The 24,907-nt window shown below is 43.1% G+C and overlaps 1 protein-coding gene across 2 annotated transcripts in view; it reads left to right on the forward strand.

Moving 5' to 3' along the window:
• Nucleotides 1–24,907, forward strand: part of MON2 (MON2 regulator of endosome-to-Golgi trafficking) — a 1,009,595-nt gene that overhangs the window by 715,587 nt on the left and 269,101 nt on the right. For both annotated transcript variants that reach the window (XM_078675668.1, XM_078675659.1), the window contains exon 22: nucleotides 3,923–4,098. In XM_078675668.1, coding sequence (XP_078531794.1) covers nucleotides 3,923–4,098 — 176 coding nt within the window. The remainder of the gene's footprint in view (nucleotides 1–3,922; nucleotides 4,099–24,907) is intronic.

Raw genomic sequence — 24,907 nt, forward strand, 5'->3', positions numbered from 1 at the left:
TGTTCGAGTGCGCATGTACATCAAATTCAAAATGGAGTTTTCAGACACACTTCAGGCCCAAATGCGAGCTATACAGTCAAAGAAAGACACGTTACAATACAAAAATACATGAATGCACTGTATACCTCTTATTTCTACTCTAACCCCCTTACTTTATTTTATCTACAGCATTAATGGTTTAGCAGAACATGCATGGTTTAGTTCAAGCAAAAGCATGTCTATTAGCATGTGAGGTTTGAAGCGGCCATCTTTGGCACTAGTGCGCAGCTGCAAGAAATTCCCACCAAAAGTGAAAGACGTCATACCACGTAGATGCAGCATACGCATGCGCAAAAGGGTTCTCGCGTTTTCGGAGGACATTCGGATTACTGGTTAGTGACACACATACGCAAGCTTCCCCTACATACTAGAAATGTTGTGTAGTGCGGTTTTAGTAATCACAAAACATGTTGGTTAATTTGTTACATGTTATTACGAGAGGATTGAATACAAGCAAGTTTCTTTACGTATGAAACCTTGCTCCATCAACATGTATATCAGCAACATGGAAAGTATAATCAAGGCACTTAAATTAGGTGATTTGATGGCCAGAACCCGCACTCCAAAAAAATATTCCAGCACCACTGCATCTCACATAAAGAGAATCCCAGGGATTCCCTTGAAAGTACCATGCAGTACCAGAAAAGGGAATCTCTGGATTTCCTTTTAAGTGGGGGATGCTTTTGCATCCCAGGTATGATAATGCTAGGGATTTTCATTATGGCTGGGACCCTGAGCTGTTTTTACTTTTCCTAGAAGCTACAGATCTGTTGTGGCATACTTACTACATTTTTATCTTTTCTTCAAATTCCCTGGAATTTTTCCCTAGATTCAGATACTCTTAACTGCAACTTATCTCTAAAGTTATTTGATGTTTTCTGGCCCTGGGGAGATGTTCAGTCTGTCATCAACACGGACAAGGAGTAGAAATCTATTTTCAAGCCATATTTCTCATGTAGACAGTGAAATCTGCACTAATGAACCTCATGACAAGTGTCTATATTGCTGACACTTCAAGTGGTAAGCGTCTTGCTGTGAAATTTGGAAGAGCTTAGCTACAAAGACCTTCAGGGGCCAGGAACAGAAGCTAGCCATTTGGCTCTTGTAGTTAAAAAAAAATCCCTACCCAATGGAATTCCTCCTGGTCAGGGGATGATTTCCTTTGCAGTGCCCCACCAAACACTTCCACAAAAGTTATGCAAAAGAGGAAGCATTTAAAGAGAATCTGGAGCATAAATTTAGCTCCACTATCTGTATCTCAAAAGGAAAAATCTAATTATTCCTGTGACAAGGCACCTAAAAGGCTTCATAGCACTCTGTGCACATGATGTTGGGAAATTCAGCTCCAAAGAGGCTCTGTCAGTGTTCTTGTCTGAACTGTCATAGAGCAACCTGTTAACAATCAACGCAATAGAGAAGAATCTACCTCTGCAGTCAACAGTTATCCCATATACAACTGTCCTGTTGAGGACCATGAGGAACCTGTTGAGACAACAGTTGCTATTTGCAGTGTACAGGTGAGGTAGTAACCTCAATTTAAACTAGATAGTTATAAGCACTCAAGAGTTAATCATCCAGACACCATACATAGGAACTCAACAGGCAGATCGCAGTTAGTCCTTCCCCTCCGGGAGATGCAGGCAGCCTAGGCTTCAGGGTCAGTGTCTGTGTTTACCTCGCTTGAAGGAACATCTTCGGGATCTGTGAATCTGTCTCCCAGGGCCTTCCATCTGTCTAGGTCTTCCCCTAACTCGCTTCCCTTATGCTTTGCTACATGTGTATTTCCTCCTCCAGGGTTGACTCTGCTACATCTTTGAGCCAGTGTTCTGCAGAAGGGGCGCATTGATCCATCCACGTGTTGGCCACCCTTCGACGAGGCTGCACTAATGCCAGCTGCAAATACTTATATGCCATCTTACGGCCTTTAGGTTTTGTGATCTTTGTCAGTAGGCAGAACAGCTTGGTGATGGCTCTGTGCAAAGACGTGGTATGAGTTATTCTCCCCACCACCGAACCCAGAAGTCATGCACCTGTGGACACCCCCAGACCATGTGTAGGAAGTTGGCATCGGCAAGTTTCAGTGCGGGCACTCGTCCAACCAGGTATAATGGATCAGCCTAAACCGGGGTCTTGGTGAAGGCACAGATACTGTTCCACCCGGCATCTTCTCTAGGAGTACCTATCTTGGTTTCCCAGGTCACTCGAGCACGTAGAGGGCAGCTCACCACGTCCGCCCTCAACTCTCTTTGCAGCAGGGACACCAAATGGTGACCGATCCGCAGGTCAGCAGAGTCCCCAGAGTGCTCGAGGTCACTGGCACCTCAGGGAATATAGTTCAGGTCTGCCAAGCTAGCTCTGTTAAGCCTGCATTGTAAGAATTGTCCTGGCCCCAGCGCTAAGGCAACCTGGGAACCCTCGAGCAAGGTAAAGTGCTCATTGGAGTACAAGTTCCCTAGTAACTGATAGCCACCCTCAATCCACGCCTGAAAAGGCATATTTCCCTCTATGCGTCTGACTGGCGCAAGTATCCATTACAGTAGTTACCGTTTAAAAGAGCACGTCAAAGGACCGGAGCCATGAGCCTCTGCTACACATGGACAATCTGTTTCATCACATAGGGCAAGGAGTTAGATGCTGTGGAGCCTTCCATTAGTAATACTGGGAGTTCAGTTACAACAGCTATGACGGTCAGCAGTTGCTTCCCCCAGTTGTTGCTGAGCTGCATGCTGCATTAGAGAGGCGTAATAATAGAGTTCTATCTGTGGTACCTCCAGACCACCATCCTCATAGCTCCACCGCAGTTTGACGAGAGCCCCTCTGCTACATTTACGGCCCAAGTTAAGGAGGTGAGTACGGTGTCTAGCTGCCTGAACACCCCCGAGGACAGCGAACACAGGGAGTTCTGGATCGTATACAGACAGCACTGCAGGTGCACCATTTTAGATATCGCTACGATCCGGTCCATGAGCAGCAGTGGCAGCCTATTCCAGAACGTGACAGACGAGCGCAATGAATCAATCACTCTGCCTATGTTAGGGTGCAGCAATGTGTGCCACCATGACTCCAAGGTAGTGGAAATCAGAACAGCCACCACGCTCACAACATCCCACACGAAACTGAAGACCTGGCTCTTTGTCTGAAGATCCAGGCCCTCTGCGTATTCTCAGTGCCTAGAGACCCTCACAGGTGATTAGCTTGCACTACACAAATTATATTACATCTCCAGTCTTCTTCCCAGCCTCCATTGTTAAGCCCAGGTCCTGCAATTGAGAAGGAAAGTGCTACCCAATAAGTGTGCTGATAGCTGCAGAATGAGAAGTACAAAGAGCAGGACACACCTCCAATGTTTGGATGCCTCCAGTGTTTGTGCCTCTCTCCTGAAACACAGAAAGCAAAAGCTTAAGCTAGTGGTACAATTAACTGCTGCACTAGGTCCTCTGGAAATCCACCCACATTAATAATGGTTTTCAATTAAATTTACAGTGGACTAACTAGCATGATTCTTGGCATTTTCTGGATGCTTTCTGTTTGACTTTTTTCTGGTCTTTTGCCTGTTATGACTACCAAAACAATCGAATTTGCCAGCATAATTGTTTGGTTCCTCTCGTAATTGGAGTTCGCACAACTAAATATGTATTATAAACTGAGAATGTAATTCATCTTGTAAACATGTTTTGTCTGTTTGCAGAGATTTCTTCTAAAGCAGCATATTTACAGAAATATTAGCCAAATTTATTTAAGAGAAGCATTTATAACCAAATCTACCACATTATTTTCAAGATTCTTTTTTATTTCCAGGTTATAACACAAAAATGTGATGTTGCATTTCACTAAGACAGATTGTAGTATGCTCTGGTATTATTTTTGCTATCCTGTCTTCCAGAGGCTGCAACTACTTTTGCTACACCCCTTAAAGGAGCTGTCCAACATAGTCCATCATGACATAAGGCTGAAGCAGCTGGAGTGTGTGCTGCAGATTCTTCAAAATCAAGGAGACAGTCTGGGGCCTGGCTGGCCTCTAGTTCTTGGAGTAATGGGGGCTATTAGAAATGATCAAGGGTGAGTGGTAAATATGTCTGTTGAAATATGTGAAATCTGAGATGTGTGCATCAAATTAATAGCCATATTTTCGCTTTTTTACATGACAAATAGAATTGTAAATGCAGCTACACAATATTTCTGTATCCGCAATACAAGATGAAGTAACAACTTTGGCATATTCTGCAATCTCAGTTTATTCCATGTACCTATCAAACCAGTGACCCAATGATTGAGTGACAAACATTGCAACTGGAAGGGATTGCACTCTGTCTGTCCCCTTTCTATTCTTAGTATGTTGTATCACTGTACATTATTGTTGATGGCTCTGTGTGAGCTGCAAATGTGGAACAAATAAAGTCTGACCGAGCCTTATGAATACTTGATAATAACATGACTCAAGTGGGGCTACATTTTCAAAATGTAGAACACTTTTGCTCAGGTAATTAACACATGCCTTAGGAAAAGCATATACAATTCACATATTTAAGCATAAAACTGTATATTAATACAGACATACGAAAAAAAAGGAAGAGAGACGGCCCACACCATACACCATAAGGCCATAGTGACTTATGTTATTTCCCGCTTTTGCCTGCCCCAATTCACTTTCAAAAACTGCTCACTTATCTTTACTGGCTGAAAGTAATATGGGCATTTCATTCAGAAATCAATACACATGAATTTCTTCAGGTCACCTCAGAGGAAAAATGAATGGATGTACAAGCATAAGACATTAAATTGGCTATTTGACAAACATTGCGCAGCAGTACCCAGCAACTGCTCTCTGGGTATACTACTTGTACAGTCACTTCCACACTATTTCCAACTTTAAGAATTTCGCTTTACTAGGCCTTTTAAACTGTTTCATCAGGCCTTGTGTAAGATTGCCAGACTGTTCTATTTAGGCTGGACACCACTTTAATAGTTGCAATCATTATGGCACGAACATACTTTATAACAAAAGTTTGTGATAGGACCGCCAAGGACAGGATTCATGGTTTTTGCCATATACATTACAGCTCTTGGCCTTATCAACCACTTAGCTCAAATATGTGGGCTTCTTCTGTCCTAATGCTTAAATTGATGAGTGAACCTGGTGTATTCTCATTCATGTATACCTCCAACATGCTTCCTGTCACACTCGGTCTAATGAAGAACCTTATCCAAGACAAGCATGTTGTGTTGCAGTCCATCGACACAGTTCTCAGAATAACATTAGAACATTTTATTTCACTAGTAACACAAGTGTGTCACTTCTAAGCAGAGAGCCTGTGGTTGAGTATCTTTACACACAGTTGTGATGCACAAAGTTAATTCTATTCCATCTACATTTCCTTTCTTGGCCACATATTTATAAACCAATTATAGGAAATTGCCTTTTTCTGCATGGTCACGCCACATGTTTTCACCTTTTTCTGGACCCTATTTGTGCTGTCTTTGGAACTCTGCACCTGGAAAATGGGAATGAAGAGCCTGTGATCCCCCTTTGAACATGGTTACATTGGTTTATTCCCGATTGGTACCTTTAACTTTCCTGTATGTCCCTAGTATTTGGTGTATAAAGTGCACCAAGGGACTGAAAGTGAAATGCCGCTTGTGGACACCAATTGTGCCATACACTACTTTAAACATCTGTACATGCCTACCCTGATTAGCCTGAATACTGTAATGTAAAACCTGCTGTGCGACTTATCAAAACATGCTTTTTGACAGGTATTGCCCTTCCTTTTAAATATTAGTAAGTAACCCCATCGAGACTTCATAGCCCCCAAGGCAGGGTGTTTGGTTTTTAAAAGTGGGACAGATAGAAAATGAATATTACTGTTGGACCTTGGCCCTTTTTGGAGAGTCATCCACAGTTTTTCCCTTCTGTTGCTGAACCGGTTTAATAAACATTAGAACTCATTCTACTTTTTCCCTGCTAACCAGTGGTAAAGTGCTTAACTGTCTCCCTAAACATTGTAAAATAGGACTAAATCTAATTGGCACATTTAATTTAATTTTAAGTCCCTAGTACATGGGCCTACCTGTACCCATGGCTTGTAAATTAGATGCTAATAGTGTGCAGCCACACTTATTGTGCCACCTTTCTGGTAACCCTCCTTACAGCAGCTTCTACCCAGACAAACTGGTGCTTCGGGACTGGGCCTCTTTCCTGTTGAAAATGGTCACCCCATTCCCTGTCGGCCAGATCAACCTTCTTCCCACCCTTTTCACCTCAACTCCTCCCTTTGTTGAGGAGTAGAAGCTCCATTGTTGGACTCTATGAGAGCCCTCTCCTTTTACATTGATCGTACCAAAGAACACTTGGTGAATAATCAGCTCTTCGTTGAGTTTGCTGAAGCGAAAAAAGGCAAGGCAAGGCAGTGCAGAAACAGACCATCTCGTGTTGGATTGTGTTCTGCATAAAAATCTGCTACGCATTAGCTAAGAAGCCACTTCCTGAAGGTTTGTGGGCTTTTCTATCAGAGCCAAAGCGGCTACTACTGTGTTACCTTGTGGAGTGCCTGTCCTGGACGTCTGTCAGGCTGCTATGTGGGCGTCATTCCATATGTTCAAGAAACACTACTGCAGGAACAGTCAGGTCCATCGAGAAGGGTATTTTGCTCTTTCAGTAATTCAGGACTTTTTGGTTTAAGCTAGTTTGCAGATCCACCTTCAGAGCGGCTTTGCTTGGAAATTGGTTCTAAGGAGTGGAATCTGTGGTTAGAAATATCTGTCAGAAAAACAAGTAACTTACCTACTAAAACGCTTTTTCTGGTAAAGACTCTACCTGCTCAGATTCCTCACCGACCCGCCCATCCTCCTCGCTCTGCAAAGTGGGCTTTTCAACCAAAAGATCTTGTTCGTTTCGGCACACTGGTCACCCGTCATTCAGTCATGGCTCTGCAAATTTGGCACAGAAATAGTCACACAAGAAACTGATGTCAGCACACTGGGCTGGTGCATATATTGGCACCATGCATGTCACTTCTGACATGGACGATGTTGGTACAGAGCCGCATGACACAACCTAATGGCACGCAGATGTCCAAAATTTCAGGATCCAGTCTGACGCCTGGTGAATAATCTAAGGTGAGGAATCTGCGCTTAGATATAGTCTCTACCAGATAAAGTGATACTGAAGATAATTAACTTGTTCATTAATGACATTAGATTGGATACATTTTGCCTCACTGAAGGTACGAGAAAAAGTTGTTATCTTTCACCTCTTCTCTTCTTAATAACTATTGAACCTTTACTAGTGAGCATTCAGTCAAACTCAAGTATTAAAGGGGTTCTCTTTCCATCGTTCTTACGTAAAGTTGCAGTATATACTGTTGGTGTGCTGATATTGTCCGCAGAGGCAGAACTAGCTGTCCATGAAATTCTTAAGGCCATCAAAAACTCTGCAATTTTCTCAGGTTAGGCTACTCTCTTAATCGATTTTTTTTTTAAATATTTGCCCTAAACAATCTTTGTCACCCAGCGTTGATTGCAGAGATACACCGTAAATGGCAGAATGGACACCTGAAAAATCTGTGTTTTAAATTTAAAAGAAAAACCCAATCGAAACTAGAGGATTTATTAAACACATCCTCTTTTACAGTCGTTAACTTTTTGACTTCTGTGGTCCCCCACATAATAACCTCCACTGAGAAATTACTAGAAGCTGGTGGCCTCAACCTAAGCATTTTCGATAATTTGAAGCAGAAAACAATACATAAGAAATGCAGAAAATAGCATTTATCAAACCAATATACAGTTTTGTTTTTTAAAACCATGTTTTTATTGGCATTTATAGTTTACAATAAAAAACTGCATTAGGATACATTTGGTTGGATTGCATATCCTGGCAACAGTAAGGCTCGATGCGAAGTGATTGCCAAATAGAACTGGGGTGCGAAACTGGGGGAGTGTTCATGGAATTCTGAGGTATCAGGGAGATATATGTCACGCCAATCAAACAAATCAACAGATAATGAAATATTTTATTGTGGCAATATAAATAGGAATGATGCTTTATTTGTTGGAAGGCTGTGGACATGAGGAAGGCATGACAGGTGGGTTCTGTGTTCTGTTGTATTGAATTTGTATAGCATTTTATATCTGTTGAGGTTCTAAGCACTTTGGTAGACATGTAGCATGCCACTGTGTAAGTTGTGCTTGCTTGAAAGGGTGTTGGTGTATAGGCTGGGCTACTTGTGAAGTGTGTTATATGTTATAGCCTGTGCAGTGCTCTTATGCAAAGGCTTAAGAACACTTAAACTGTATATTATTTTTGAATTTGGGTATGTGTTTTGGCTCGTGTTTGTGACTAGGAGTACCTTGGTGTTGTACGTGCTGAGTAGTGACTTGCAATTCTTGTGTTCCTGTGACGGTGTGGCTGTGAACATTAGAATTAGTTTTTGCCCAACCACCTTTGTGAGAGAGATTTGGTTTTGTCCTGTCGGGTGGTTATTGTATTTTGACTTCTTGGGTTGTATTATAGAAAATACTCGGGGGCACACTGAGAGCATGCACTGCATTATGCACCCCAAGGGCACTTTATATTACAGAAGGGGCAATAGATGCGTGGTCTCTTCTGTAATACAGACCTCAGCGGTGCTAAACATGGATCAGCGCAATCGGAAGAGGGTGTAGTTTCATTTGCATGGGTCGGATGGCCCGTTATAAACTAGGGAATCCTATGTCTTTGGGCCTGTGGCGTATTTAAGACGCAGAGGCGTAGAGGCCTTCTGGAGGCACTCAGACTCAGACACTCAGAGGGCGTCAGGGTAGGTTAAGTAGGGGCCAGGGAGCCCTTCAGGCATCCCCATGCAGACCAGCGCAGTCTCTCATTGCACCTGTCCGCAGGGGGGTGATGACTGCCCCTTTGAAAGTCACTCTGGTTGCCACCTGCACAGTGAAAGGTGGACTGGCAGTTCAGTACAGGCTCAAATCTGTGCTGGAAACAGCACATGTGTTGTGATACAGTGTATTGTATGTCTATGCCCGACTTCCTGTGTGCAATGCAGCACAGAGTAGGGCTGTTTGGCATATCCATAATGTGGCCCTGGTTACCCTTTCATCATTGTGGAATTTTGATACTGGTTTTTAGCATGTGCAGTCAGACATAATATGTTGAAGAAGAGCAAGCGCTTCTTTCATGTTTTGCAGGAGGATCAGAGGAACCATTGGTAGCCTTTTACTTCTGTGTGATACCTATATGTGGAAAGATGCGCTGCACTGTTCAAACAATGTGGAAAGCACTTGAGACCAGTGATCTGCCAAAGCCCATGATCACTCCAGTTTTCTTTCTTCTGAAGATGGGTGGGCTGCAAAAACTGTGCCATATAGGCACTCCGGTTTCTTCTGTATGCGCTTCACAGTTCTTCAATGATGCCGGTCTTCTCAGGCAGGTCAACATGCAGGTATTAATAGAGTGAAGAAGGATCTTCTCGATTTTTGTCCATGCTAAGTCCTTCACAGTTTGTAATCCGATGAGCCCCTTATGCGCTCTTCTTGATGTAGCTGTACGTAACATGAAGTCCTTTTTTCTCCTTTTTCTTCTCGACATGATGAGTCGCCTGTGGCAAAGCCAGCAAGATGCCTACTGTTTGGAGCAGGGATACCAGGAACATTCCTGCAGGGTCTGGCATGCACCATGTCTTGCATGCCACACCATTCAGGAACAGGGGTGCAATTCCAGGGGGGGCACAACATCCCATGAAATGGGCAGTGGACAGGCAACTAGTAATATGCTCGGCGATGCTTGAGCGGCAACACGAGCATATTACTTCTCCTGACTGCTACACCACTGCCGTGGGATCCTGGATCAATCCAGACGTGGCGGTTTTGTGGCGGTCCGACTGCCACACTCAAAATACTGCAGGAGGGCCCGAAGTGGTGGCAGTGATCGGATAACCACTGCAAGTATGTCGGTCCAGCGACCGCCGTACTCGTAATAAGGCGTATATATATTCTTCTGCTACAAAACCTAACTCACTTTTTTGGCTAGAGTTGAATAAAAGTAAACAGCTGTCACTTCTTTCCTCGCAGAATTATTCCCAAAACTAAACTGTTTATTACCTAAGAGAGGACATTTAACTTTGTATCAAAAAGAGTGTTGTGTGATTTAAAGGGTTAATCTTCTTTCTTTTTTCCTTACTTTGTAAATATCTAAATAGCAAAAAAGGTTTGCCACTCCTTATAAATTTAATGTGTTAAACTGAGGCTTCATAGCAGGTATAGTAATTTCGTTTTGATTTCCCACATTTCTTTTTAACTGCATTTTCTTTTTTTAGGTCTCGGCTTAGCAGCCCGTGCGCTGCATGCTCAGCGAGACTCAAAGTAATCTGTATATTGGCTTCAACTCCTTGTAATTTCTCCTGCCCTTTGCGATTGGTTTAAGTCTGGCACTACTGTTATTTTCTTGATTTCTGTTGGCTGTTGATCCTCTGGTAACTTCCGTGCAGTCCCGAAGAAGTGGCGCCTAATTACAGTTTTCCTCCGCTTCGCTCGCACTTAATTGCATGCAGTGTGGCATCTGTTTTTTACCCCTCCCGGACGGATCTGTCGGACCCTGCCGACAAATGTAAGCTCTGTCGTGGTTGGGGCGTGGCCCTCCTCCTCGCCCTCCTCGCCTTGTTGTCTTTTGTAGGCTATTATTTCCTTGATCGCTGCTTTGCCGTTCATGTCTGGGTCCCCTCCCTACCTCCCACATGTCGCTCTATCTGAGCCTACATTCTGATTTACGAATTGCATGCGAATGTCAGTGGAGACAGGCGGACAATGAAACACATTCTTCACTGTGGTGTGGGCTGCTGCGCTCAGCTGCTGGCTCTGGCTTAAGCCTTTACTTTTCAAAAGCCCTCTCACTTTGGGACTGCTATATTTAAGCTTCCTGTACGGGCTGTTGCTCTGCCTGGCTTACATGGAGGGGCACCGTCGAGCTTGGGCTGCGTGCCCCCTCCGCCTCACAGAGGATCCACGCTCCGTATTGGCTGTCGGTGATGGACGTTTTGTTGTTTTTCGTATGCTGGTAGTGTTTCTTACCCATCTACTTTATCAAGCCACAACAGCAAATAACTTAATTCACGGAAGTGCTTAGGTGCTGTTAATGCTCATTGCTTGAAAATATACACCTTTACCCACATCAAAATTACTTTTTCGGGTGATGCGCATGTATTAGTTTGCGATGCCGGTGTATATTTTAATTCATAAGTATTGCCTTCTTGTTGCTGATTCAGCCCCGTTCACACTAGGACTACTATTTTGAAGTTTTCTGTCTGAACCTCCCATCCCGGCGATTCATTTGAAGCAGCAGTTCGTATATTCAGGGAGGGGGAGAGGAAGCTTAGTAGCTGTGTATTGCAGAAGCCATACACAATCGTCTGTAAGCCAGCAACATTCCCAGCAGTCTTTCACAACCGAAAGAAGTATTGTTTTTTGCCATAACATGGCTTTGTCAGCCATCAGCCTTCCACACTCGTTAGTTAATAATTTTGCTTACAAACCTTTGCCTCTTTCTTAAAATATCAGTGCCCGCCATCCCTCCCTCCGTGGTAGGGACACATACTAACAATTACAAAGCTCGCGTTACAAAGTTTATTATCCCTATCACAGACTTCCGCATCCCTACAGGGCACATTTATACGCAGCTATCATAAAACCCTGCTGGGAAAAAGGAAGGGGGCAGGGGCATTTCTGACGTCCTGTAAAAAGAAGAGTGAGGGGGGCAGGGAGTATGCTTTCTGAGGACTCACAACAACCCCAGAAATAAAATAGTAACACTGCGAGCTGAAAATTAATGCTGTACTGGCAATTTTGATCAGTGCACACATTAACTTTATGAAATTCTGAAAAGTAAGCTAAATACGAAAAAGTTAATAATTAAAGGCGATTTAGTTCATGGTATGTGTGTTCTATTATTGTGTCGTACATTCCCCATCAATAGACTTGTTTTTTTATCCAGCTCTTTAACATAGGAAATGTTAGCATCTGGTGTTTATACCTTGCCCAGTGGACTGAAAAAGCCTGATGCACTACAAAACACAATCATTTCTTGTTTATCTAGGGAAGTCTCCCTCCCATTCTACTCACACCACTCCGTCTCGCTCTCCTACTTTCTCTGACACCACTCTCACACTCTGCTCTTTTAGCACAATTTTTTTACAATAACTTTTTAAAAATCCAAACTACAAACACACATTCTCCTCCTCTTCTTTTGGTTTCTTCTGCGTACACAAACGCAGCCTCTTTATACTTTCTACATCTATACATTTCTCTCTCCTTCTTCCTCTCTTTCTCACACACACTATTTCTGGCACTCTATCTAGACTTCATTCACCCCTTCATACACAAACTACCTAGCCTACTCAAGCTTTCTTTCTATTTACTCTCCCCCGCCCCTTTCTCCTGCCTCATGCTATTCTACTCCTCACTATACTTCATTAACCCTCATGCTATTCTTCTAATCATTCTCCATTCCCAAATCTTAAACACTGCTCCTTTCCTACTAACGCTTTGCTTTAAACTGCTTCACAACTAACAATTACAATTCTAACAACATAAAGCCACAACATATCACATACATACACTCTATAAGACATAGCTAAAATATAATGCCATTCGCAAAGCAAATAGCTTTAACTTAAAGGCGAGACCTATTGCATTTCCAATGCTTGTGTTTTTTGGTAACCAAGATTGACCTTACTATTTATAGATTCTGTTACATTTCTAGAAACTGGGAGCTGTTTGATCTGGAGATGCTGTTTTACCCTTTCCAGGGATTCATGGTTTTCTTTTGCCTTATTTCCCTTTTTTAAAACAGAATTTTGTACGTGTTTATTATTTTTTGTTTTGTTATGTTGGTAAGAGGAAGATAACATCCTAAACCATATTGCAAATAAACACACCAACTCTTTAAAGGCATGGCATATTTAGAAATAAAAATGGATGCATGGGGAGAGAGTGGAAAAGTAGATGGAGAGGGAAAAGACAATAAACATTGTTCAGAGGTTTGAACTTCTCTTCTATCGAAGGATTTAGGGGTCTAACAGGTCCTAATAATAGCCATTGCTTCTTTTAAAACCCCAAATTCTGATATAATAGCTCTTAAAAAATATTTAATGAGATTCTTCAGATTCAGTCCTCCATAAGTTAACCTCCAAAAGACTGTAATGTTTTCTGCCTTAAAAGTAATGGTCGAGGCATATGAGCTGCAGATCGTACACTTTTGCATTAGATCGCCACCTGGTGTTGGGCTCGGATGATTGCAGGTTGTTGTCTTCTTGGAAGAAGTCTTTGTAGTCACGAGATAGGTGACTCCTCCCTTGGACAATACTGCACATGGGCATTGGCTCCATCGTTAGATTGTTTTTTTCCGCCACTGAGTTCGGATGAAAGTTTCTCCGCTCCGGCTAGAAAAACACTTTTCAGCAACTTCGAAACGCAAAAACATCCTAAACTATTTTCGACATCGAGTACAATAACTTTCGACGTCATCCGCTCCATTCCGGTCATCGACGCTGGCCGTTGGGCCTATCGACGCCGTGCGGCCTACACCTCATGGACAAAACTCTGTTAAAAAAATGCCCGAAATGTCGAGCAAAGTTCCCACATAGCGACCACCACGAGGTTTGCAACCTCTGTCTATCACCGGAACATGACGCGTCGACCTGCACAGCTTGTTCCTCATTACGATCGAAGAAAACTATCCGGGATCGGAGGGCCCGTCGACACGGAATGAGGAGAGCAGCCCCAGAACCGGAAGATATCTTCGATGACGAAGTTCCACTCGTCCCCGAAGAAGATTCGCCTGATCTCCAGATCGTATCAGAGGCAGACGACTCAGATGACTCCATTCCATCGGGTCAGCATGTGAGTACTACTTCCCCTGCACCACATACACTGCCCAAACCGAAGGCAAAGATCAGCACTCCGCCCAAAGGGCCCAGTCGAGACCGAATACCTGCTTCAAAAGCCCCGCCTTCTGGCCCGGCTCCGAAGAAACTAACTAAGCCTTCCGGTGCTTCGACACAGAGCAAGCCGCATGTGCCAATTCCACCTATTCCTTTGGCACCAAAACCCAAAGATCCTTCGACATAGAAGCCAAAAGACCCTTCTGCACCAAAGCCTAAAGACGTACCGGCACCGAAACCTAAAACTGCACCGGTGCCGAAACCGAAAGAAGTCCCGGCTCCGAAGCCGGCCACTTCTAAACATAAAGATGCGAAGCCAGCGTCCGACGCCTCGAAGCCGACGAGACCAACTTCTACACCAAAAACACCCTCTTCAGTGCCGAAACCCACAAGGTCTGATTCCGAGACTCATAAACCCTCGACCACGCCTACCAAGCCGAAAACAACACCTTCGGCACCAAAAACTTTGCCACAGGACATTTTACCACCTCCCAAGGCTAAAGATACAAGGCAACCTCCGCCGGAGCGGAGAAAATCGACGCCTAAGAAGGTTGTAGATCAGGAGGAACTTTTTACACCAGATCCTCAACAAAAGAAGATCTACATAAACCCAAAGACAGGTCATGTAGGTGCTATACCTCCTAAAAAGAGACCAGCAGATACTCTACCCTCACCTGTAGTACCTGCCAAGAAAAAGGACTGTGCTACGTCTCCTATGCACCCTCCCTCTCCTATACCTCCTCCCTCTCCTATTCTTCCTCACATTTCACCTCAAGTCTCTCCTGTACATTCTCCAGAATCATCACATTCACCTCAGCATACTGATGATGAATACGATATAGGTGATGGGGAGGATATAGGAGAAACTGATTCATACCCTGTAGATGAGGGTATATGGGATTTTTCTAACCCCAAAAAAGTACCATGGGATTTTACAAACACACAAAATGTGCCCGACATTCCTGATCCACTGTCATACCCAACCAAAACTTCTCCTCCAGAAAATAATATTGGTTTTAGTCATCTCTTAAACAGAGCTGCTGTTTACCATGGAGTGCCAATGCATTCTGATGACATTGAAGAAGATTTTCTCCTAGACACATTTGAAAATTCACAAAGATCAGCTCAAATTCTGCCTATGATTAAGGGGGTCATTAAACATGCTCCAGAAATCTTTAAAGATCCTGTACACACTAGAATAGTACATCCCAAAATTGAGAAGAAATATAGGCCTGCACTCACAGATCCAGTCTACATTAAAGAACACCTACCACTAGATTCATTAGTTGGGTCCAATGCTAGGAGAAGGGCAAACTCTCAAACTTCTGGTGAAGCGCTCCCACCTGACAAGGAATCCAAAGTTATTGATGCGTCAGGTAAAAGACTAGCTGCACAAGCTTCCAATATTTGGCGTTTAGCAAATACCCAAGCCCTCCTCCCTCGTTACGACAGGGCTCATTATGATCAATTAGAGAAACTACTTGAGCACCTGCCAGACCAGTATGAAGATCAGGCAACAGACCTTATACAGGAAGGCAAACTAATATCCAATTCCTCTATAAAATGTGCACTAGATGTCGCAGACACAGCATCTAGAGCTGTAAATACCAGTGTCGTACTCAGGAGACATGCGTGGTTACGCATTTCAGGATTCAAACAAGAAGTGCAAACCACTATTTTGAACCAACCATTTAATCAGAACCAATTATTTGGCCCAGAAGTAGACACTACACTTGAAAAGATGAAAAAAGACACGGACACCGCCAAGTCTATGGGGGCTTTACAGTCCACACAAGCTAGAGTTCCTTTCGTCGCTCCTTCTATAGAGGAGGCTCCAAGCAGACTGGAGCAGATACTACCACATCTTTCAAGGCACACACACATACATCCTCTAACAAGGGATATTTTAGAGGAGGATACAGAGGCAAAAATAACAAAGGAAGAGGTCGCGGTAACAACAGCAACCGATCCTCTTCCGCAACAAAACAGTGACTTCCCTCTGCTCCCCCAACAGCATTCCACTCCTGTAGGGGTCAGATTAACGCAGTTCCTGCCTGTCTGGCACCCCATGACAACAGACAAGTGGGTAAGACAGATTATCCAACATGGCTACTGCCTAGAACTTACAGCAACCCCTCCGCACATACCTCCCAGGCAGCGTCCAATGTCCACAGACCATCTGACTCTGCTTCAACAAGAAGTTCTATCACTTCTACAAAAAGATGCTATTCAACTAGTTCCTTTAGAAGAACAAGGAACAGGGGTTTATTTGCTGTACTTTCTAATTCCCAAGAAGGATGGGACACTGAGACCAATTCTCGACCTCAGGCCCCTCAACCAGTACATTCAGTCAGATCATTTTCATATGATCACTCTGCAACAAGTGCTCCCACTACTGCAGCAAGGCGATTTCCTTTCAACATTAGACATAAAGGACGCCTACTTTCACATTCCTATACATCCTGCCCACAGGAAGTATCTAAGATGTGTACTACAAGGTCAGCACTATCAGTTCAAAGTCCTTCCCTTTCGAGTCACAACAGCACCTCGGGTGTTCACAAGTGCTTAGCAGTAGTAGTGGCACATCTCAGAAGGCAGCAGATTCATGTCTTCCCTTATCTGGACGATTGGCTCATAAAAGCCAAATCATTCAACCAATGTATCCAACACACACATCAGACAATTCAAACATTGCACAACCTGGGGTTCACAATAAACTACACCAAGTCGCACCTGCAACCTTCGAATGTACATCAGTATCTAGGAGCTACAATAGACACTTCAACAGCTCTAGCGTATCCCAATCCAGCCTGGATACAAAGCATTCAAGCCTTAGTTTCCACTTTTCACCAACAACACTCTCTCCAAGCCAGAGTGTTCATGAGACTAACAGGCATGATGGCATCTTGCATCTTCATAGTACCACACGCAAGATTGCAAATGCGACCATTACAGGAATGCCTAGCACAACAATGGAACCAGGCTCAAGGTCAACTAACAGACCTGGTGTTGGTGGACAGCTGCACACATCGCTCTCTGCAGTGGTGGAACACCAAAAACTTAACAAAAGGACGGCCGTTCCTCGAGCCTGTTCCACAAGTAGTGCTCACTACAGACGCATCCCTCACAGGATGGGGAGCCCATCTCTTACATCATACGACTCAGGGTCAATGAAACAACCAACAAAAATTGTTCCATATCAACCATCTAGAGCTGCTAGCAATATTCTGAGCACTCAAGTCGTTCCAACTTCAAGTACGGAACAAAGCTGTCTTAATCCGGACGGACAATATGACAGCCATGTACTATATACAAAAACAGAGGGGGACACCCTCTCTGCAACTGTCCCAGCTCGCACAGAACATTTGGAGATGGGCCATTCCTCAAAACATACATCTTCTAGCAGAACACCTTCCAGGAGTTCACAATCAGAAAGCAGATCTGTTAAGTCGGCAGTCACAACAGATTCACGAATGGGAACTACATCCACAAGTTCTTCAGCCATTCTTCCAAATGTGGGGGCATCCACACATAGATCTGTTTGCCACCCACGACAATGCAAAATGCCCAACCTTCGCCGCTAGGTTTCCACACCCATTGTCCGAAGGCAATGCGATGTGGATGGCAGATTTGATTACGCTTTTCCGCCTCTCCCACTCATTCCACTAATAGTGCGCAAGCTCAGACAGCAGTCTTTCAAACTGATACTAGTAGCTCCCACGTGGGCACGCCAGCCGGGGTTCTCCGCACTACGAGATCTCTCTCTGGTTCCACATCAAAAGTTACAGCTCACACCATCACTGTTAACACGGAACCATGGAGAAATCAGACACCCAGACCCAAACCAACTGAATTTGGCGATCTGGCTCCTGAAGTCTTAGAGTTTGGTTATCTAAGCCTACCACCAGACTGTATGAATATCATCAAAGAGGCTAGGAAGCCCACTACCAGGGCGTGTTATGCCGCTAAATGGAAAAGATTTGCAATCTATTGCAAAAATAAAGACATTGATCCACTGGATGCTTCCATCCAAAATATCATTTGTTACCTTTTACATCTACAAAGGTCTAATTTGGCTTATTCTTCCATACGCCTACATCTTGCAGCAATTGCAGCCTACTTACAAAATAGGCAACATCTATCTCTTTTCAGAGTACCTGCAATCAAAGCATTCATGGAAGGATTAAAAAGAGTAATCCCACCCAGGTTACCACCTTCTCCTTTATGGAACCTGAACATTGTCCTTACAAGACTCATGAGACCCCCTGTCGAGCCTCTACATAAATGTGAACTGCAATTCCTAACATGGAAAACAGCTTTCCTTGTCGCCATTACCTCTCTCAGAAGAGTAAGTGAAATACAAGCGTTCACTATACAAGAACCATTTTTTCAAATACATCCTAATAAAGTGGTTCTCAGGTCTAATCCAAACTTTCTCCCAAAGGTTATCACTCCTTTTCACCTAAACCAATCTGTAGTTACCTGTGTCTTTCCAAAACCCAGACTCTGTAGCAGAAAGGACTTTACACACATTCGATGTTAAAAGAGCTCTTTTGTACTATATAGATAGGACTAAATCCTTTAGAAATTCAAAACAGTTGTTTGTATCTTTCTCTCCTCCACATAAAGGCAACCCTATCTCTAAAGGTGGGATTGCAAGGTGAATTGTAAAGTGTATACAAATCTGCTATCAAAAAGCTAAACGTACACTAACAGTTCCTCCTAGAGCGCACTCCACTCGCAAACTAGGAGCCTCTATGGCTTTCTTAGGAAACATACCACTAGAGGACATATGTAAGGCAGCAACATGGTCTACACCACACACCTTCACTAAACACTATTGTGTTGATGTGCAAGCCCAGCAGCAAGCTGCAGTAGGCCAAGCTGTCCTTAGAACACTCTTTCAAACTACTGCAATGGATACAAGCGACCACCGCTAGGGGAGACACTGCCACACAATCGATGCAAAAGTGTACGATCTGCAGCTCATATGCCTCGAACGGAAAAGGCTACGTGCCAGTATGCATCTGTTCTTGGCATGTACAGCTGCAGAGTCGTACACGCCCTCCCGCCTCTCCGGGACTTGTATCCGTTCCAGTTTTCATCTTACTTAGATGCACACGCATGGACATCCTTTTCTCTTTACTTCTACTAACTTCATCATTTCCCATCATGGCGAAAAACAATCTAACGATGGAGCCGATGCCCATGCGCAGTATTGTCCAAAGGAGGAGTCACCTATCTTGTGACTACAAAGACTTCTTCAAAGAAGACAACAACCTGCAATCATCCGAGCCCAACACCAGGTGGCGATCTAATGCAAAAGTGTACGACTCTGCAGCTCTACATGCCAAGAACAGATGCATACTGGTAAGTAGCATTTTCCATATCCAGCATTGACTAGGCATGCATACGTTGCTGATACATTTTAAATAGAGCTATGTAGATTATTTGAGAATAATCATGGGAACACAAGAGTCTGAAGGCCCAAAGAGTAAAGGACAGTTACCTGCAGAATTTGTGAAGGCCAAGTTGTTGAAGGCCCCTGTGAAGTGTGTAGAAACCAGATTACTGATTAAGGACCTGATTGACAAAGTGACTTTCACTTTTGAATATTTTACACTTTGAAGTTTAATACTTTTTGCTTTTTGACATAACCAGAGTGGAAGTCACTATTAAAAAACAGTAGTAAGTCTAGCATTACACATGGCCAACCACTGGTTCTGCAACATCCTCCCAAAGAAAATAATGGAGGCGAGGAATTAAAATAAAACCCCACATGGGAATAATGTTTAATTAAATTCTGTTATTTAAAATAGGTAAAAATATAAAGAAATATAATTTATTGTTAAAAATATATAGAAAATAGGACATTGCATATTTATTAATTATAAAATATTTGAATACCCTATTTTTAGTTAAAACCATAATCTCAGATGTTTTATTAAAATATAGCTAAATTAATTTTAATTATTTCTATACATAGCTTGAATAATTCTTCTTTTTATTCTTTTTCATGGGGGGATAAAAGGTAAGGCCAGTCCACTGCCAATAACGCTACCACCTCTAGCCAGCAGATGACCTTTCACCGTAATTACCTGCTGCCTCTGTTCCCTGCCGTTTCTTCAGTCCCTCCATCCAGGTGGTAACTAAGGCCCAGATCCTATTCCCCCCACCACTGCTTCTTTCACCCCTTTAGTTTATAAAGGTTTATTTTCATGCTGTATACAGCTAAAAATGTCGGCCTCCACCCGGAGAATGTTGGGGGTTCAGAGTTCAACCAATCTGACTCAGTGCACAACCGAGCGACGGCCATTGCGATAAGTAGTATTAAGGTTCCCTTCTTAATATAACATTATCCTCTGAATCATCCCATCACAACCATAATCATCAGAAGCGGAGTGATCTGGACCTGCCCCCTAGTGATAAAGCAAAAAAAATACTGATATCCTGCATCAAGGGCTCTAACTTGGGACATGAAAAGAACATGTGAACAATTTCAGCCTGCTCTAAACTACATCGATTACACTTGCCACCAAAACTACCACCCCACTTAGCTACCCTAACCGGTTTATAGTATAGATTAAATGTTGTCTTGAAATATTGGCTTAACAAACTTGCTGTTAATAGAACCTTGTTACCAAGAGCCAATGACTCCTGATGATATAGCCCATCTGTACCAAACATGGCCCCCATTTAGAATTCTGCATTTACAAATCATCTTGTTGAGATACAAAATGTTCTGTTTAATAGGAAAAATGTTTCACATCAATAGTGAAGATTCCTTTAGTTGAGGTGGTGAGACAGAGGGATAGAAATGGCTCAATCTATGATCTACTGGTGCATAGCCAACAAGATGATATGGAAATGCAGAACTTGTATAAAAGTCCCAGCGCCATGAAACCGCCAGGTAAAAGTGTGCTTTATAAGTGTTTTTAAATTAAATGAAATTAAACTTCTTAATGAAAACTAAAACATGTTTTATGTGGAAATGTATTTATTAATTGTAATTTAAGAAAAATATTTTAATATATTCCATGTAGTTAAAGATTTATTTCAAAATAAAGTGAATAGTTTTTTTGTTCTACATTTAAACAACATATAAAAATAATTTACAATAATATTTAATATTTAAAAGTTAAATATATTTTTATGTTTTCCTATGCTTTACCATAGGAGGATTCATCAGTAGTTGTATAAGGAATAGGGAAAAATAAGAATGTTTATTTAAGTTGAAATTCAATAATTTCTCTACATCTAAGAGTTTGGAAATCAGGGCGAGAACTAACAGTGCACAGAGGTGGTGCTTATATATGTTTCTGTGCTGTAATTGTGGTGGGTGGGATGGAACCACAATTGATTTCAGTAGCACCACCTACTGGTGCATTGGAGTAACACACTTTTTAAAGTCCTCTGTGGTACCTGGGATGAGTCAAAAGCTGAGAAATCTGCTAGTAGGGCATCCACCATAACATGCCTCTGAAGGTAAGTAACTTGTTTATACTTTGAGTGGGGCTACAGCAAATAGTTGTATCTTCCTTCTACTTGTAGTAAATGATTCTCACCTATTTTGCATTCCAGGTTGTTAAGAATGGGTTGGGAGTATTGGTTGTGAATTTGCATTGTAAAATGCTGCAGGGTTTTCCGTCCTCACCATTAAATTTCTGTATGAAGTTGCTGCTAAATCTTTTTGGAATCACAAGGTATATGCTTGCATAATTATTCTGACAACTCCCAGTTGCTGCTCCCCTTGAATAAAGACACCAAACTGAACACTGAAACCCTAAAGCATTAAGGGAACTATATAAGATTGGATGCTAGACAGCTGCCTTGCTTTTAATGGCAAGATGATTAAATGCTTGCATTATTATATGAAGGGTTTTAGAGAGGAATATTGATAATTCAAAATAATTGTATGTAACTTAGTGGTGCATTTCTACACACCCACCTTCTGGTGTTGACCCTAGTGCCCAGAGAATATATAACTAATTTGGAAGGGGCAGATAATCACCTGTTTGATCTTGGTTAAAATACCTCAATCATGTCAGATGTATTTTTTTTTTATTCTTTGCCGATAGCTAGATAAGTTCGTCATAAACTATTAGTAATTCATCTCATATAGATTGTTCTTAATAATTAACACACTACATTAAAGAGCCATACCTTCTTCAGCGCTTTTCTCTTCCATATGCCAAATGATTGTTAAGTCTACCATCATTTTGATATATTTCAGCATAGTTCCATCAAAGTGTACTGCTTTGCCAACATTTGGACGTAAAAAACATACACTTATATTATTTTTATTTGTTATTTTTTAAAAATGTTTGTCCTCATTTGCCGATACCCTAGTGCACGGAACCTCTGACCACCACTGTATGCCTCTATGTCCAGCCCCTAGATCTAATAAAGTGGCTCGGACATAGGCACAAGAGACTTAATTGGCGGAAGAAGAAGACCAAAGCACAACAGGGAGACCTGCATCACTCCATCTAGGCGTATTATCACCTGTTGGACCAAGACAAAAACTGGGAAGGCCCTTGTTATAAGTCCATGGAGCAAGAAAAAGGCATAATCATAGGACCGGTGGGGGTGGGGGGGGGGGGTGGGGGGGGGGGGGGGTTGAAGGGGGGGAAATCCTACCTCCAATTTACCAAAAAGTCCCAAAAGGCAAGCCTTTTCCTACTACAGGATCTGGCCTAATCCACTCTAGAATCTTCATATAGTGAGGACAGCCATCCCGCATAGGTTGGCGGAGCGGCATCCACCCAGAACCTACAAATCTGCCTCCTAGCCAAGAGAATTGCATAAAACAAAAAGGATCTGGCATGCCCGGAGATGTACTCATCTACTCCAAAGATGATCAAAGGAAGAGAAATGCGCAGTGTGGTGTTTAAAATAGAAGACAGGGCATCCATCACCTTCTCCCAGAAATGACTGATGGCGGGGAAATCTTTAAACATGTGGACATCCGAGGCCTCAGGCAGATCGGATTTGTTGCATTTTTTCCCAGGCTGATATTTGGCTAGCTTCTGGGGGGAGAGGTATGCTCGATGTAGCGTGAACAGGTGGTTTTGTCTCAGCCATGTTGGTTTCACAATCTTATATAAAAGACTAAATGAATTCAGCCACATCTGCTCGCACAGATCTCCCACCTCCCCTCCCCATAGCAACTCAGCGAGCTTGAAGTCGCCATCTATTTCTTCTAAGACCGCCCAGTACCAACAAGAGACCTCCTTGCCCCCCCCTGGTCTAGTTACCAGTAGATTTTCCAGGTTGCTATGTTTACCCAGGGGGACCCCCTTCCTAAACAGTGCCTGAGCCCAACTAGTCAATTATAGGTATTTAAATCTAGAAAGACACGGCCCAACTCTCTCCCGCAGCTCCTACCAGGGTATCAATGAGCCGCCAGCCAGCAAATCTCCCCAGGTCAGAAATCCAGCATCCCTTATCGGACACGCCAGTCTGTCTTTGAGACATGGTGGAGTACCTGGCGAATCCCACAAGGGTGCTGTGTTGGAAAAATAGCTGAGCCCCAATCGTTTCGTGGTTATAGACCAGCTTCTGGCCAGTGAGTGAAGAGTTTTTAGTTTTACTTTTTTGAAGAATTTCTGGTCTCCAAACTTGAAGAGAAAGCCGACAGGTGGAAGACCGGCACCCTTTAGCATGGCTCAAAACATCCTTCCCCTAGCGCTATCTAGAGGTGTTTTTAGTAGCATTCTAGAGTAGGATAGTTCAAACGCCCAGGCATAGTATTGCACGTCTGGTAACGTTAGTCCTACTTTTTGCCTCCTCCTCCTCAACTTTTTCCAAGCCAAACGTGTGAAGGAGTTAATATCTTGTTGACATTTAGCTATCTGCTTACTGTCAAAGGCCATCGGGATGGAATTGAACAGGAAAGTATATTTGGGCAGGATAGACATTTTGACTAAATTTGTCCTTCCAAAGATAGATAGAGAGAGGTGGTCCCATGCCTTAAGCTGGTTCCGGCATTCTTTATGTACTCGCTCCAAATTTTGAGCGGCAATCTTACTAACATCTTGGATGATTCTAATGCCTAGATAGCGCATGGAGGACACAGTCTCCACGAGAGAACTAGTGGTATTCCAGGACATTATTTCCGTTTTATCCGAGTTTATCTCGTATCCGGAAATCTTGCCGAACTCCTCTGCCCTCTTAATCACTGTGGGAAGAGCTAGATCTAGATTAGATGTCATAATGAGGATATCATCAGCATATAGAGCTACCCGCTTATCCCATCCACCGAAGCTAAATGATGGTATATTAGCCTCCTCTCTGAGAATCTGAGCAAAGGGCTCGATATTGTGATTATAGAGGAGGGGGAAAGCGGGCAGCCCTGGCTAGTACCTCTTGAAATACTAAAGGGTTCTGTCAAAAAATTATTTACAGAAAGGCTGGCCGTCAGAGCTTTGTATATAAGCGATATCATGCGGCAAAAGTTTAGAGGTACGTTGAATTTCCTCATAACTGCAGCCAAAAAGGCCCAATTGACCCTATCAAAGGCCTTAGTCGCATCCAGCGTAAAGGCGGCCAAAGGAAGAGAGAAGGTGGTAGCGATGTCAATTACCCCAACTAGATCTTGCGTGAGGTCTGCTAAATGTCTACCTTTGACAAAGCCCTTTTGGTCTTCATGTATAATTGAGCTTGCCACCGCCCCCAACCTAGCATGTAAAGATTTTATAATCGCTGTTGAGAAGGGAAATGAGACGATATGACCCACATTCTCTCAAGTCTTTGCCTGGTTTAGGTATTCAAGCCACCGTTGCATCGTTCCAGGACTTTGGAGGATCCAAACCCCCCAGGAGAATGCTGCTAAAGACAGAAGCCAGAACCGGAGCAATCTCCCCGCTAAGGACCCTGTAAAGTTCCCCTGGTAGCCCATCCGGGCCTGCTGCCTTACCACGCCTCACATGCCCCAGTACCCT

The sequence above is a fragment of the Lissotriton helveticus genome, chromosome 1_1 (assembly GCF_964261635.1).
Source record: "Lissotriton helveticus chromosome 1_1, aLisHel1.1, whole genome shotgun sequence".
Lineage (NCBI taxonomy): Eukaryota > Metazoa > Chordata > Amphibia > Caudata > Salamandridae > Lissotriton > Lissotriton helveticus.